The sequence below is a fragment of the Parambassis ranga genome, chromosome 10 (genome assembly GCF_900634625.1).
Source record: "Parambassis ranga chromosome 10, fParRan2.1, whole genome shotgun sequence".
Classification (NCBI taxonomy): domain Eukaryota; kingdom Metazoa; phylum Chordata; class Actinopteri; family Ambassidae; genus Parambassis; species Parambassis ranga.
The window spans coordinates 24,300,640-24,317,033 of NC_041031.1; the positions used below are offsets into that span (position 1 = coordinate 24,300,640).

The following is a 16,394-nucleotide window of genomic DNA, read 5'->3' on the forward strand; positions in this document are numbered from 1 at the left end:
GTCCGTCTGCTTCCTGTTCCTGAACTTTTAGCTACTTTATCTTTGTTATTCGTGAAGAGACAAACACTCAGCTAGAGCTTGAATAACTTTATTTACACAAGACCAGAAAAACAAAGGATGCAGGTTATACTTGAGACACACTAATAATTTGTACAGTAACAGAGTACGTATGTGTACATAGTGTTTTTTCAGACGAGCCTGCAGCTCTTTAACATCAACTATCTATCTGCACGTATGTTTTACAGTAAGAAAGAAACACTTTGGCGTCTGACTGAAGAGAATATTGCACTAAAGTATTTACAGAGAGACCGACCGTTACATTTGAACTCAAACGATGCTAACGTTAACAACGATGAATACACCTGTTTAGTACGAGTTAATGTTTATCGTCTACAACAACTGAAGCATGTTAAACCATTTACCTGCAATTAATTCTGAAAACAACTAAAAAACTGTACAGCTGATTGTCAAAGGCACCAAATGTTTAAAAAATGATCCGTCAACTCCGCCGCTGCTACCAGAGCAAATCACATCCCTGCCATCGACACACGTGACACACGGACATAATCTGATGCTGTCACCACAGAACCGTCCTGAAGTTGGTGCTTGGACCCTGAACGCTGAGCCGATGATGTGCATGTAGCTTCTTCTAGTGGAGAATGTGTGCTGTGACACAGGTCTTCATTTCTGTGCTTTGCCGGTGTCATCCATGTAGTAGACATTGACCAGGTGGCGGTTCAGGTGGCGACGGTACGCTGCCTCCATGGGAAATGTGCGGTCGCAGAAGATGCACATGAGACTCTTAAGCTCTGTTGGTGTTGGGATCTCTTCAGTGGGCGTTTCAGGGTCATTGGCCATCTTACCCGACCCAGCACCGTTTCCGTTAAGACCAGAGTCATCGCTGCCTTCCGATGCACTGTCACTGATGTCACTTCCCCCTTCGTGGCTACTGTGGATGCCCTCATCGTCCTCGGCATCGGTAGGTTTGTTTCGCTGGCCTGGAAGCACCAGAGAAGGTGGTGATGTGGGCTTCAAGAAGGTTGGCGCAGGCCGCTCCTCAGCTGGAGAGGGAGTGTCCTCTCCCGAGCTGCAGGAAGGTGAAACACCCTCCGGCGGTTTGTTCACAGTCTTTTCTGCTTGTGTTGCCGTGGCTGAGGCCAGTGTTCCTGCAGGGCTGCTCCTCATTGGGTCAGGGTCAGTAGTTTGTGTCGGGCTGTGAGAGAAAGATTCTGGGGCCTCTGAGGACAGACTGATGGCAGACTTCACTTCGTCCTTCACTGCATCCATGGCTGGTTGAGGGCTTGTGGAGGCGGGGCGTGCAGTTTGACAGCCTGTGGATTTCTTGTTGGAACTTCTGGACTTCTTCTGCTTTACAGGCTTTGCCTCATTGGTCTTGTGACCTGTTGGGCCGGACTCAAACTTGTTGCCGTCTCCTGAAGCAGCTGCTGTCACCTTCAGCCTCCTGGCCTTGGATGCAGTATCAGAGGGTTGGGAAAGATCTAGGGCCTCCACTGCTTTCCTCTTTGCAGCTTTCTCCTTTACCACCTTTTCCTTCTGGCTCTTTTCTGGACCATGAGGTTTCTGCAGAGCAGCTTTAACATGCTCTGTAACATTCTCTGACTTCTTTGATCCAGACTTCCTGGACTTACAGATGTGCTTGTTCACCTTCCCACTGCTGTTGTGGTGATCTTTCTCTGGCCTTTCCTCCAAACTTTGCTGGTCAGATTTCTCTGTTTCCATTTGATCTTTTTGGGAGATGGGTGTTTCTTCTTGGTCCTCAGTGGCTGGTTTCTCTGCCTGAGGCCTCTTGACTCGTCTCCTCATCTTGTTTTCTGTACTGACAGCAGCTACTGAGTTCATCTGGGTTTCTTTGACGGCAGCATCTTCGGGACTTTCTCTGACCTTTTCTGCCTTCTTCTGCCTCGTTGTGACCTTTTTCTCTGGTTCTATTTTGTCCTTTACCTTTGATACTTTGTCTGAAGTGGATTTCTTCTGAGCCTTGTCAGTTGCCTCGTTTTGCACCAGCTGGGCGATGCTGGGCCTGCTGCTCTTTCTGATAGACAGATTGATGGGGCTTGAATCTTCCACATCCTCGTCCATGTCAAAGTCCTCTTCGATGCTGGAAGAAACATCAGATTTGTTTGCTTTGGTATTGTCCTCTGTGCCATCAGGGCTGGGTTTCTTCACACGCAGTTTGACCTTGGAGACATCCATGGAGACATTGCAGCCGGAGTGCCTGGATTTGATGTGGTACTGCAGGTTGCACTTCTTGGAGGCTGCATACTTGCAGAGTGGGCAAAGGAACTGCCGTGGGTTGAGGTGCAGCTCGACGTGCTTCTTGTAGTTGCTGCGGTCGGCGGTCTTATAGTCACAGTAGAGGCAAGACAGAGGCTTTGGGCCGTTGTGAACCTGCCGGGCATGGCGGGTTACCTCGTGCTGGTTGGCTGCCAGGTAGGAGCAGCTCTCACACTTAAAGGGACGCTCACCTACACACAGGAAGATGAGAGGGAGTTACAGAGCTGCACGCACAGGTAGGAGTAGCAGAACAATCTTACAGTCACTGACTATGTCTGCGCTAAATCATTAGCCTCTATGTATGTCTGTGAAGGGTGTCCGGTGCTGAGACTGTAACTGAAGCACTGTTCATGCAGAAGCATTCACACCAAAGCAGATAAACCAGGACACACACTGTTTACAGACTTATCTTCTCTGTGTCAACCACAGTAATACAACACAACAAACACAGGACAGCTGTTCATACCATGTTTATCCAACATCGATGGCTTCAGAGGGAGCAACACAAACAGAATCAGAGTCAGTCAGAGCAACAGAAACAACATCATTTCTATAAAACCCCCTCCTTGTTCTACATCTCAGGTCCAGGGACCAGTCCAGAGTCCACATTAGTTCTATTAGGTGGGTAAAGGAACTTAGCTCAGGCACCACATCCATCAGAGAATGTATTTCTGAACTACCAGTTCAACAACAGTGTCCCATTTCAAATGCAGCCTTCTTCTCCCCGACAGTGAGGACCGCAACCGGTCTAGCCCACTGTGATCTAGTGTCTACTACCAAGAAAAGCTCTCGAAGGAGCCTTTGAAATAGGACAGCATTGTTGTGCGGGGTGATGCAGCCATTGTGTGGAATGGGACACTTGCTGTGTACAGTTGTTGATCAGTCAGAGTTTCCAGCTCAGTACTTGTGTCAAACACTAAATGTAGTGATCAGTAGGTCCCTAAGCTCTGCATCGTCTCACTGATGACTCACCTGAGTGAGTCCTCATGTGACGGGTCAGGTGGGTCTTCTGTGAACTGGAATAGTCACAGTATGGACACTGGAAGGGACGGACACCTGTACAGCAGAGGGAAAACATCACTTGTCCATACGGAGCAGATAAAGCAGGACGCTGACTTGGGGTCGTCTTACCTGTGTGTGTCCGGATGTGTTGGATGTAGTTGCTCTTGCGGTCAGAGAAGTAGGAGCACTGGCTGCAGGTGTGCAGCTTGCTGGGGAAGTGATTCCTCAGGTGTTTCCTCCAGTGGTACTGGCTGACGGTGGTGTATGGACACAGAGTGCACTTGAACACCCTGCAGAGAAGCAGCAGCAGCTCTTTAACACACGCTGTCACCAGTCACCCGTCAGATCACTGCCCAGGTGCAGCTCTTACCTGTGGTCCTCGCCTTCCTTGCTGTGGTGTTTCAGGTGGGCGATGTAGTGGTCATAGCGGTTAGTGTTGTAGCCACATCGCTCACACCTGATCAGCCCCTTGGTGTCACCTGCAGTCGCTGCCTCCCCACCGCTCTCTGCCTCCCCTGCCTCCCCCACCTGGGACTGGGGTGGCTCTGCCTCTTTGGCCTTGGCTTTGCTGCGCCCCTCCACTCGGTTCACCACAATCATCTTGCTGACGCCGTGAGTGCCAAGATGCTCCACGAACTCCTGCTCATTCTGAGCCTGGAAGTGACATGGTTTACAGTGGAAAGGCTTCTTCTTCTTCCCGCTCTCAGGCGCAGCAGCCGTGGGACCATCTTTGGGTTTGGCAGCCTGCTGAGGGGTTTTGGAGCTGGTGGAAGAGGAGCGGAGCTGAGGCCGGTGGGACAGGTCTTCAGCTTTGTCCCTGTCGTCATTCTCCTCTGCATCATTTCCCACCGCCACAATGTCACTGCCTGGGCCCGGAGACTCTGGATACTCAACGATACACACCTCTCTGCGGTTCTGGTTGTCATAGCTGTACCTGCTCACACACAGGCTGATTTAGACTTTTGTTTAGAGCTACACCGAAACATCTGATTGGCTCGAACTGCTCACCTGATGATGCTCTCGTCCTCGCTGTCTGAGTAGCTGCATCCCACAGTCTTGAGTTCCATCATCTCCTTCTCGTCTGCCACGCTGCCATCACACCCGCTGCCGCCGCCGCCACCCTCTGCTGCAGTCACTGCCGCCACATTGGCCAGCATAACGAGTTGAGGGGCAGGCAGCGTGTTCCTGGGCATGTCGTTCAGACTCTGTCCATCCTCCATCAGTGACACACCCACAGGAAACATTTCCACTGAGAACATAGTCTGGGACGCCATGATGAAATCAGTTCTTCACCTCGGCACACGGAAAGCTGCAAGACAACGACATGAAGGATCAAACATGGCCGCCACACTCAGAGCAGCTGAGAGAGAGTGAGTGTGTTCAGAGGGGAGCTGTGAACAGGTCTGCACCGTTATATAGAACACAAAACGAAGGTGTCAACATCATCAGACACTTTCAGTAAGACTCTTCTGTATCGTTACCTTTACTCTGAAGCATCAGTGTTCTGCTGATATAAAGCCACGTGTGTAATGACGTCACATTTTATTTGAATAAATAATGATTCTACAGATCTTTCACACAAAACACTTGCTGCCCAGCAGTGGTGGAAAGTAACTAAGTATTTGTACTTCGTTACTTTACTTAACTAAAAATAACAGCTCATCCTTTCTCCTCTGACTCCATGCTGCAGCTGTCCCCTGTCCTTTCTCCTCCACTACATGTCTCCAGTGTCTGTAGTTCCTTGTTCCATGTGATGAACACAGTGCTGGACTGATGTGAGGTCAGACTCTGCATGGAGCTGGTGTCACGCTGTGTTTCTATAATGAGCCTCAGTCATGATGCCGGTGCTCTGGCTCAGTGAGCTAACTAGTTAGCTGCTGTCTGCTAACACAGGTCCATCCATGAATGTCTGATGAACATGAATCATCACATGAATCTACAGCAGGAACACTGACACAGTAAACATGCTGAATGCCTGTTTGTTATCAGCAGCCTCTCTGTTCACTTGATGCCCACAGCCTGCCTCATGACACACAGACCTGTCCACAGCTGCTTCTGGACTCAACATGGACATTAACTACACATGCTCCATTTTACTTTGATTATTTTAACCTGTTCAGATCCTTTGGAAATCAATCACATATATTCAGTGTGAGTACTTTTACTTTTAATTCCTTAAGTACATTTAAAAGTACTTAAGACTTTTACTTAGGTAGGATTGTTGATGTAGCACTTCTACCTTTACTTGATTTTTATATATTTTGCTGGGTATTTGTACTTTTACTTCAGTACTTCCTCCAGCACTGCTGGAGTGACCTCCTTCCTTCACTGGTGTTCTGTTAATACGCTGTTCTGACTAAATACTTGTTCTGTGAACACACACGTCAGAAAACACAGTGTGACGTGAGCCCTTGCGTGCTTTTATTCTGAAGGACTCATGGGCCTTTTGGCAGTAACGGGGTACTTTCACTCGGAGAGTCAGCTCTAACTTCTGCTGAACAGTGTGTCGGCCATTTTGAAACAGCACCACAGCTCAGTCGACAGCGACACACACAGAAAAGAAAACAACGACAAACAGCTACACACAAAGACACACACAGAAAAGAAAACAGCTACACACACCGACACACACCTCCAGCACGGCTCAAACAGAACTTTATCCGCACTAAAAGTCCAGCGAGCAACTTTAAAGAGTTACAGACACAAACATCTGACTAACTTCACGTGTTTAAATCTGTGTTAAAGTTTGCCCTGAGCCCGGGACAGGTCTGTTAGTGCAGCTGAGGATGAAGCGTCGAGAGTGGGATCAGGTCCTCAGACCTCAGGCTGTCAGGGTGACCCCGCGGTCCGGGTCTGCCTCGCCGCTTCATGACTCCCTGCAGCGGGAGGAGCTCCTGCCCAGCGACCATTTCAGAGTTTGAGAAAACTTTGCGGAAGCGCGCTTCAAACTGCGACACTCGTGGTCCGGAGCAGCTGTAAAGTTTCAGCGAGCTTCCACTGGCTTCCAGCGGGCGCGCCGAGGCGCTCCGCGGCTGCAGGGCCACCGGAAGCGGGCAGGGTGTCGGAGTGTTAGCCATGGTCCTGATCAGCCCCGGACAGCGCCTTCTTCACCGCCTCCATTTTACACGAACTGCAACAACTTTACAGCCGCTCCGCTCCCTCAGCGAAGCCCCGGCAGCTCCGCGCTCCGCCGGACACCTCCCGGCCGGCAGCCCGGACACAGCACGGTCCCCCCGCACAGACTTACCCTGTTTCACGACGGCTTTCCTGGCTTTGAAGGGTTTTCTTCGACGAACAGCGCAGACAGAAAAGTGAACAGAAGTTTCCGCACATTCCAACACAGGACGTACGGCCGTGACGTCAGCGCGTCGCTCCTGTTGAGCCGCAGCCCTGAAGTTACTGAAATAAAGATGAACCAACAGAACACCAACAGAACACCAACAGAACAACAACAGAACACCAACAGAACACCAACAGAACTCCAACAGAACTCCAACAGAACAACAACAGAACACCAACAGAACACCAACAGAACACCAACAGAACTCCAACAGAACAACAACAGAACTCCAACAGAACTCCAACAGAACACCAACAGAACAACAACAGAACTCCAACAGAACACCAACAGAACTCCAACAGAACACCAACAGAACACCAACAGAACTCCAACAGAACTCCAACAGAACAACAACAGAACTCCAACAGAACACCAACAGAACTCTGTGTGGGGAGGGAATGGACCGTGTTCAGTAGGACCTGTTCAGTAGGACCGGTTCAGTAGGTTCAGTAGGACCTGTTCAGTAGGACCGGTTCAGTAGGACCGGTAGGACCGGTTCAGTAGGACCGGTTCAGTAGGGCAGCTTCAGTCAGACCTCACCATGTTTATTGTCGGGTTATATCTGCAGTGTGTTCCCACAGTCTCAGTGACAGGGCTCAGCCTCGGCCCACCTGCTGGCTGCATCTCCACCTGTTCACCACACCGCGGCGCCTCAATCTCACTAACCTTTTAAAACATTATGAGTGTGTTTCACAGCAGACTTTGTGACCTCTGACCTTACAGGTGATATCAATCAATAATCAATAATGGGTGAATTAAAAGCCCCCCCCCAAACTGAAGCTAAGTTCGGATTCGATAACTAAATCACAGCTGATCAATCAAACTCTAAAGGCTGATTAATCATTGATTACCCTTTGGTGCTGGATTGACGTCACAGGCTGATAGCGACGCGAGCCACGCCCCTTTCCCCGAGCTGCTCCCAGCTGCTTCAACCAGCGGAAACACCCCGGAAGCGAGTTGTTTCAGCCTTCAAAATAAAGGTTTGGTCTACGTGTCACCTGTTTACGGTCCCGTGTTAGTTTGTGCTCACGCGCATGAGTACTGGACGCAGCACCTCTGCTCTCTTGCTTTAAAGCCGTGTTTGAATAAAATGGATGAACCACTCAGCCCGTTCATTTGAGCCCATTCAACATTAAGAGTAAAACATGTAAAGTGTGTTGTGACAATTCATAAAACACTGCAAAGTAACACCAGCTAACAGACCGGACAGAGTTCTGACCCAACGAGCTGAGGCGGAGTCTTATTGTGAAAAGCTGCGGCCGGAAGTGTAATAAATCACTTCGTGTTCTTGAGTTTGGAGTTCTCAGAACCAGGAAAGTTTGTCGACTCTGTCCGGGACTTGTCCGCTCGCCGTTTCGGACCGGCGGGTTCCGTTTGAACCCACGCGTGGACACTGTGTGTTTTCCACCGCTTCCAAGGGAACCAGCGGCCCACGGTTCCTGGTTGATTCTCGCCGTGTGAAACTGAACGAAGCAGGAAGCTAACGCGGCTAACGGCTAACTGACGCGGAGCTCAAACTTTCACGAACCCGCTCCGTCCGCTCCCTCACGGGACATTCTCCGCTTCGCCTGGCCGCAAGAACTTTTCAGCCAACACGGAGTCCGTAGCCTCCACTGTCCCCTCTGGATCAACGGCTCCGGGCTCGGTCAGGATGCCCGGTGACTCCCCCGTCAACTTCTCCCTCCTCCACCGGACCTGCAAGCTGGTGGTGCTGCTCTGTTTGCTCCACATCTCCGTCACCGTCGTCTTCTATGTCCGCTCCCTGGACATCCGGTTCGCCTTCGTTCAGAACCAGCAGTCCCATAATGACGTCTCGCAGACCAACCAGGGCAGGAGCCAAGCGCCGACCCCGAGACCTGAGCCGAACGGTACCCAGAGCCAGGAGCCTACGGAGGAGGAGAAGGAGCTAGAGGCGTGCCCGGAGACGTCCCCTCTGCTGGGTAAGGCTTCACAGAGGCAGACACTGACGGTTAGAGGGCTGAGGACTAGGGTCTGATCTGAGGAGAGCTGGTCACTGCACTTGTTTCATATAGCCTTATAGCCTTATAGCGTGGGGAGGACAGACCCCCCACGGGGCTGTGTGAGGAAGGACCTGGCAGAGGGAGTTTAGAGACTGCTGCATCAGTCCTCTCAGAGACGCGGTCCAGGTGTCTGGACGGCAGCTCTGCGTGCTGGCTGCTGTGTTTACATCAGCTCGGTTTCTAGTACCTGCTGCTCACTGGTGGAGCAGAGCATCCGCCCCACAGACCCGGGTTCTCCTGAGGAGGATGGGAGGAAAGTTTGACTGAGTTAACTACACTGTTTACAGGAACGACAGCGCCCCTTCAGGAGAGCAGGGAACTGCACTTTAACAACAGGCAGCTGGAGTAATGAGCCTGACAAACACTGTGACGTGCCTCAGCAGCTTCCTCATTAGGGGTAATTAATCAGTGGAGACACGGAGCTGCAGGTGGCTGGGGCTAATCAGCAGAGCCCTGTGTGACGCTCGGCATGCTGGGATTCATGATGCTGCCAACATGAAGGGGCTGAGGCAGACCTGCAGCACACAGGTTATAGCTGACGGACATGTTGTATACTCTGTGTGTGTGTGTCTGTGTGTGTGTGTCTGTGTGTCTGTGTGTGTGTGTCTGTGTCTGTGTGTCTGTGTCTGTGTGTGTGTGTCTGTGTCTGTGTGTGTCTGTGTGTGTGTGTCTGTGTCTGTGTGTCTGTGTGTGTGTGTCTGTGTGTGTGTGTCTGTGTCTGTGTGTGTCTGTGTGTGTGTGTCTGTGTCTGTGTGTCTGTGTGTGTGTGTCTGTGTGTGTGTGTGTGTGTGTCTGTGTCTGTGTGTGTCTGTGTGTGTGTGTGTGTGTGTGTGTCTGTCTGCGTCTGTGTGTGTGTCTGTGTGTGTGTGTGTGTCTGTGTGTCTGTGTGTGTGTGTGTCTGTGTCTGTGTGTGTCTGTGTGTGTGTGTGTGTGTGTGTGTGTCTCTGTGTGTGTCTGTGTGTGTGTCTGTGTGTGTCTGCTGACAGGACTTAGACCCAGCTGTGCTCTTACAGCTTCTTCAGGATCAAATTACGACATGAGGAAAGATGGATGCAGTTGTGTGAGTTGGGATGTTTCCTGTATTTTTTCCAGATGTGAGACGTGTGGACCAATCAGAGACAGAGTAGATGGCCCTCCTCCTCTTTTGTGGTTTTAGGTTTCCATCATCTTCAGCAGCAGCTCTGTCAGGGAGGGAGGAGTGAAAGCCAGCAGCAGCTCGCAGGGTTACGAGTCTCTGAGGAGAGACCAGATGTTTGTGTTCATCTCCGAGGCAGACGTGTCCCCGTCGACACTGTTTGTGCCTGCATGAAAGGTCAAAGAACTTAGTTCTGCTAAGCTCATGGGACTGGTGTAGTTTTGTTCCTGGGAAAGCTGGTCCCCCTGTGGTGGGGGAATGAATGTCTCGGTTGGATCAGATTGTGTAACCGTGTTGGTTGCAGATGGTTGTTGTCGGTCTGGTTGTTATGCTGTTTCCTTAGCTGTGTCTTTGGTTTGAGCCCAGCTGGACTCCTTGCTCACAGTTTGACTGTGGAACAGACGTTCTTACATGAAAACTGACCTTCTACAAGCATTCTAAACGCACTGGTTTGAACTTTAATGTTGAATTATTACACTTTAATACATATATTCATATTTTTGTCGCACATTTTGAAAACGTAACTTTGCACAGCAGCAAAGACCTGCCCTCTTCCTGATAGAGGCGGGGCTACAGCAGTCAGGAATAGAGAGCAGGTACAGACAGTTCACATGAAGCATGCATGTAGTCTTAGGTTGTCATGTACTGCAGGAGATCAGAGACACTACAGAAGACAGTGACGTCACTTTCTTCTGTTCCCTGGGTTGTGCGATTGGTCAGAATGTGGGCCTGTGTGTAGTGAAGCTCAGAATCCACACCTTCTAAATGGTATCTGTCATCATACACGCCCACCTGTCTGAACATTACTAGCTCAATATCATCATGCAACAAACGAGTATTTTTGATACTCGGATACTTGCCGATTATTCTTGCTGATTACTCGAGTACTCGGATCACGCGTAAATGTCATCGTTTTTCCATAGATGCGGCTGCATGTAGCAGCAGGTGGATACCTGATTTATATATTTATACCCTCGAATATTACTCGAGTACTCGAGTAATGGTTGCAGCCCTAGTATCAGCCCTCATTCAGGTAAACGAAGAGTAACAACAAACCTTCGTCCTCCACCGCTTCGAACATGTTCCTCTAAACTGCTGTTACTGTTGTTCAGCAGCCAGATGTGTTTAGTGTCTGTGTGTGTGTCTGTGTGTGCTCGCACCTCTAACCTTGTTGTGTACTCCACATTGCTCTTGTGGAGTTTGAAACAAGCTAGTCTTCAGGGCGGTCTGGGGCAGTGCAGGCCTGGGTCTTATTATCTAAGTATTTCTGTTCTATCTATGTTTGCACAGAGAGAGGCTGATGAAGGATCAGAAGGATCACTGATGGACTCTGACCGTGCAGTCACTGTGACTGACACACACTCACAGTTGCAATAGTTGTGTAACAGTGTAAACCGCTGTGTTAGTGCTTTGATTTGAAGCAGCAGCAGCAGCATTGGTCAGATCGGAGAACAAACGGAGAACTGGCCGGCCAGCAGATAGAATAGAACTACCAGAACCTTGCATGTGACATTAAAGATGCTTGATTCTTGATCAGTGTGCAGACTGCGGTTTAGTGAAATCCTGACACATTTCATGCTTTACACAACCTCAAACTACATTTACAGTTGAGGACAAAATGACCTCGGTGTGAACACTGTGAGCTGTCGTCTCTGTGAGCTGTCGTCTCTGTGAGCTGTCGTCTCTGTGAGCTGTCGTCTCTGTGAAGCTGGATCCATACTCCACAAGACAAAGACATTTTTCCCCGTGCAGACGTTACGCCCACAAAATGACGTCATTTTTTGTCTCTGACCGCCCGCTGATCCGCACTCCTGTGCACAGGGTCCGGGCCGAACTTTGTCTTTCAAGGCTGTGCGGCAGCCATGCTGTGATTGGTCGGGATTTATTGTGGGCGTGATGAAAGTGGAGAAGCGCAAGAGCCTCTCCAGGTATATAGGTAGGTGTATAAACAGCACTGATTCAACAGATTTAGATAAGACCATACTGGTTTTGCATGATGAGCAATAAAAGAAAGAAAGAAAGAAAGAAAGGCAAGTCAGGGTGATTTGTCACCAATAACTCCAGACAGCCGTTCACACATACCAGATGGTGACTGTTATTACCATTCTATATACTCCTACATACCCGGGCATAATAGGCTCGTTAACAATGTCTGTATATCTTTGCTATTGTTACTTTTAATGTCGCATCTTCACAGCTCATCACCGGACAGTTTGAAGTATCGCAGGCACATTGGAACACAGTAGATGTGCAAATGTGGTCATAAAGGCACAAACACTGAATCTTTGCTATTGTTACTGTTAATGTCGCATTTTCACAACTCATCGCCGGACATCTCACGCTGTTGCAGGCCCCCTCTCTGTATAATGCCCTCTTGCCATGGCACAAGTCCTTGTGGTGTGTTAAAAAACTCAGTAAAGTCTTTCCTTATAGTTTAGTGGGCGGGCCGTATGAGGAGTTCTGCACACACGCGTCTCGCGGAGTATGGTACCTCAGTGCGGAAAAGACCTTTTTTTTATCTCTTACCACCCGTGGAGCGCGTTCTCCGCTCTTTGTCTCGCGGAGTATGGAACAGCCTTAAGCTGTCCTCTCTGTGAGCTGTCCTCTCTGTGAGCTGTCGTCTCTGTGTTGCCGTGAACACGGTGATGCTGTGTTTATCAGAAGGAAAGCCCTCTACATTCAACCCTCAGCTCAGTGCTCACAGTATATCCTCACGTATGGTCACACACTGTAACCGAGTGTGGTTTCTCATATTGTTGCCTCTGACCTGTGTGCATTGTTTGATCTGTTGGTAAAGAGACCTGAGGGATCTAAGGAGCTGCAGAGTCCTCCGTGTCCCAGTGTTTAACTTGTGTTTGTGTCTACAGTGGGTCCTCTGCGGGTGGAGTTTAAGTCTCCCGTCACCCTGGAGCAGATAAAAAAGGAGAACCCCCACGTGCGGCCAGGTGGACGCTTCAGGCCCAAAGACTGCAAGGCCCTGCAGAAAGTGGCCATCATCATCCCATTCCGCAAGCGAGATGAGCACCTGAAGTACTGGCTGTACTATCTGCACCCCATCCTGCAGAGGCAGCAGCTGGACTACGGGGTCTACGTCATCAACCAGGTACACTGCTCCACCATCTGCAGTCTGTAACACACTTTGACAGTGACCTTAAAGTGTCGGTGCAGATGCAGTCATCTGCCCAACACTGTCAGGCGTTAGAGACTGACGTAGTTCTCTGTGAGGTAGCGGGAGGTGGTTAGCTGCTGTTAGCTCAGGGTGTGTCCCTGAAGAGAACTGTAACATCCTGGAACGGTCTTAAACCTGACAGAAACCACAGAAACCACAGAAACCTGTAAACACACAGGGTGTGTTGAGTGTGTGTCAGTGTGGACATACAAGGACACACGCACTTACCAGGATGTGTGAGTGTGTATGGATTCACTGTTCACATCACACACACTCTGCTTTTCTTCGTCTGCTGCTCTGACTCACATGTTCTCTTCTCTCCTGTCTGTCTTCCTCCTGCTCCTCCTCATCCTTTTAGTTCCTCCTCCTCCTCATATGACGTCTCTTACCTCCTACCCTCTCCTCACCCCTTACTTTGCATGTCAGGCAGCTCTGACCAATGGCTGTGGTGGCTGGAGACGCAGAGACCCGCCCAGTGCTTGGTCTTAGCCAATAGCAGCCGGCGGAAGGGTCGCTCTGGTAACACAGGCTTGTCTTTTCTGATTTCCTGCGCTTTGAGTGAACACAACGCGGTCTGACCCCTGAACTTCAGGTGAGACAGTCTGGCCTATGGGGGACACAGGTTTCATCCTCAGACGAGCAGATGTCCGTCACCATCTGTCACCGAACCACTGATGTGCAGTAGTCTAGTTCAATATTTAGTGCCGGGGCAGGTAGATGTCCTCCTTCTCAGTCATTCTGTGTTCTGACCCAGGTCAGAGACTGATCACCCACAGCTGGGTCGCTCGGCCGTCTGATGATTAAAGACCCACAACTGTTCAGTGTGGTTCACTTTGCTGTTTAGGTCGATTTAGGTGGATGTGTGTTTTCTCAGGGCTCAGCCCTCCCCCACCTGGGTCCGACAGAGACTTAAACAACGACAGACAGCTGGATGCTGCGGCCGAGACACAAATACCAAGTAAACACAAAAAAGACAGTGGCAGGAAACTCCCTTTAACAGGAAAAAACTGGAGCAGGACCTGGCTCACAGGGGGGACCATCCTGCTGATAGCTGATAAAGAAACAGAAGAAGGGGTCGGCAGGACAGAGAGGACGAGGCAGAGAGAGTGAGCGCCTCCTGCTGCGACACAGGAGAGGACCGTCTAAAAGTCTCTAAATGAGTTTTTCTGGCTGCCCACGCAGTTTGGGCCTTCAGATAGTGTCAGAATGTCTCAGATAATTACAGTGTCAGTTTGCAGCCCTAACTGACACCTGATGATGATGTCAGACAGCAGCTGGTGTTTTTAGGCTGAGCTCGCTGTGTGAGATCCTGTCGGGTCTATCAGAGACAGTGGCTTTGGACTGGTTCACCCCAGGGGTCGCTTTCACTGTATTAACTGGACCTGAGTTGTCTTAACTGCTGTTCTGTCATGTTAATGATGTTTCTCTTCATAGCAGCAGCGCATACAGTATGAACCCTGAACACAGCTGCCACCTGCTAACCTGTGTCTGTCCGGCTCAGGACGGAGACGCAACCTTTAATCGCGCCAAGCTGCTGAACGTGGGTTACATGGAGGCCCTGAAGGAGTATGACTACGACTGCTTCGTCTTCAGTGACGTCGACCTCGTCCCCATGGATGACCGCAACACCTACAAGTGCTTCAGCCAGCCGCGGCACCTGTCCGTGTCCATGGACAAGTTTGGCTTTAGGTGGGTCTCTCACACACGGTGCTGTTTCTTGGCTCCTCCCCTGTGTTGAGCTGTAAAAACAATGCATCTGACTCAGATACTGAATGAAGATAGACCTGGTGTTGGACAGCATCAGACATCTTGTGGGACAGATAAACGGTTCTCTTCCTCTTGCTGATAAATCTGCCAAGAATCCACACTTCCTGTTTCCCGTGGACTCACATGCTCTGTGCAGCAGGGCTTCCTGTCAGGAAGACAGTTGAAGGTTTCTGTCCCCTCACTTCCGGTCTCTGCTTTGACTGTCCTCTGCAGACACGCAGACTTGTCAACATTCTGTCCACAGATTATTTTGTCCACCAACCACTAGATGCTTACATTGTTCAGCATGAACCCTGAGAACGAGGGTGGACTGTTAGCTCAGCTTTGCTCAAGGATTGAAAACGGTGGAAAGGGATTCAATATTTCAACTGTGTGTGTCCCTGCAGGCTGCCGTACAATCAGTACTTCGGGGGTGTTTCCTCCCTCAGTAAGGAACAGTTTGTGAAGATCAATGGCTTCCCTAACAACTACTGGGGCTGGGGAGGAGAGGACGATGACATCTATAGAAGGTAGGTCACATGACTCCCTGTGAGCTTTCAGAGTGAGGCCGAAGTGCTGCTGTAAACGCTCCAGTGAACAAACGTCTTTGATGTTGTCAACAGAACAGGTTAATGTTGACACATGTGGACACATGTTGACACATGTTGACACATGTTCCACGGGCCTTCCAGGGGAGGTTTCAGTGCCTGTCACTGCAGCTTTTCATGCTGTGTCTGCTCTTAGGCTGGTCGCTAAAGGAATGTCCATCTCCAGACCGAGCGGAGACGTGGGGAAGTGCCGCATGATCAGACACAGCCGAGACGAGCAGAATGAGCCCAACCCTCAGAGGTAGCGCAGGAAAGAGGTTTTTATTCTTCCCCCGTGGTGTACAGGTCTGATGGCTCTGCTCTGGTTCCACCTTCAGGTTCACACAGATCGCTCACACCAGAGAAACCATGTTCAAAGACGGGCTCAACTCGCTGACCTACGAGGTGCTGCATGTGGACAAGCTGGACCTGTTCACCAAGATCACTGTGGTCGTGGGGAACCCTGAGACGGGGCCGAAGCTTTGATCTCCGGTCCGGTGGGATCTGCAGGGCACCGCCTCCTCCTTCATCGTTGCTGTTTTTGCACAGACAGACTGACAGTTTGTGTTTTTTAAGGACTTGTCTCTGATTCGTGGGCTGTGACCAATCGGGCGCCTGTGTGTCAGACACTGCTGCTGCCACGTGTGCCCAATGAGGCTTTTATTCTGAAAATCAGACAATCGGGGTGCCCTGCTGGGTCACTGGTGGGGGATTGTGGGTAACAAACAGGGTTGGTTTAGACCTGTTGTTTCCAGCCAACTGCTGCAGGTCTTGCAGTGTCAGTGGACCCTCAGTCCATCAGCTGTTTGCAGAACCAGATCAGGTCTAAACCCCAGCCTTGTGTGTGAGTGTACCTGTGTGTGTGTGTGTGAGTGTGTGAGTGTGTGAGAGTGAGTGCACCTGTGTGTGTGTGTGTGTGTGTGTGTGAGTGTACCTGTGTGTGTGTGTGTGAGTGTGTGAGTGTGTGAGAGTGAGTGCACCTGTGTGTGTGTGTGTGTGAGAGTGTGAGTGAGTGCACCTGTGTGTGTGTGTGAGTGAGTGCACCTGTGTGTGTGAGTGTACGTGTGTGTGTGTGTGAGTGAGTGTACGTGTGTGTGTG

General features: G+C 50.3%; 2 protein-coding genes across 2 annotated transcripts; one reads left to right on the forward strand and one right to left on the reverse strand.

Annotated features, from left to right (window-relative positions):
* Window positions 1-675: 675 nt before the first annotated feature.
* Window positions 676-6,699, reverse strand: rest (RE1-silencing transcription factor). Its single transcript, XM_028415781.1, has 6 exons — window positions 6,545-6,699; window positions 4,306-4,606; window positions 3,668-4,231; window positions 3,427-3,587; window positions 3,268-3,351; window positions 676-2,486 (listed from the first exon to the last, which is right to left on the reverse strand). Exons 2-6 carry the CDS (start codon window positions 4,569-4,571, stop codon window positions 682-684), a joined length of 2,880 nt encoding a protein of 959 aa, XP_028271582.1. The 5' UTR covers window positions 4,572-4,606; window positions 6,545-6,699; the 3' UTR covers window positions 676-681.
* Window positions 6,700-7,893: 1,194 nt separating this feature from the next.
* b4galt1l (DP-Gal:betaGlcNAc beta 1,4- galactosyltransferase, polypeptide 1, like) lies at window positions 7,894-16,260 on the forward strand. Its single transcript, XM_028416586.1, has 6 exons — window positions 7,894-8,577; window positions 12,661-12,896; window positions 14,464-14,651; window positions 15,116-15,238; window positions 15,453-15,557; window positions 15,634-16,260. The coding sequence occupies exons 1-6, from the start codon at window positions 8,289-8,291 to the stop codon at window positions 15,779-15,781; spliced, it is 1,089 nt and encodes a 362-aa protein (XP_028272387.1). The 5' UTR covers window positions 7,894-8,288; the 3' UTR covers window positions 15,782-16,260.
* Window positions 16,261-16,394: the final 134 nt, after the last annotated feature.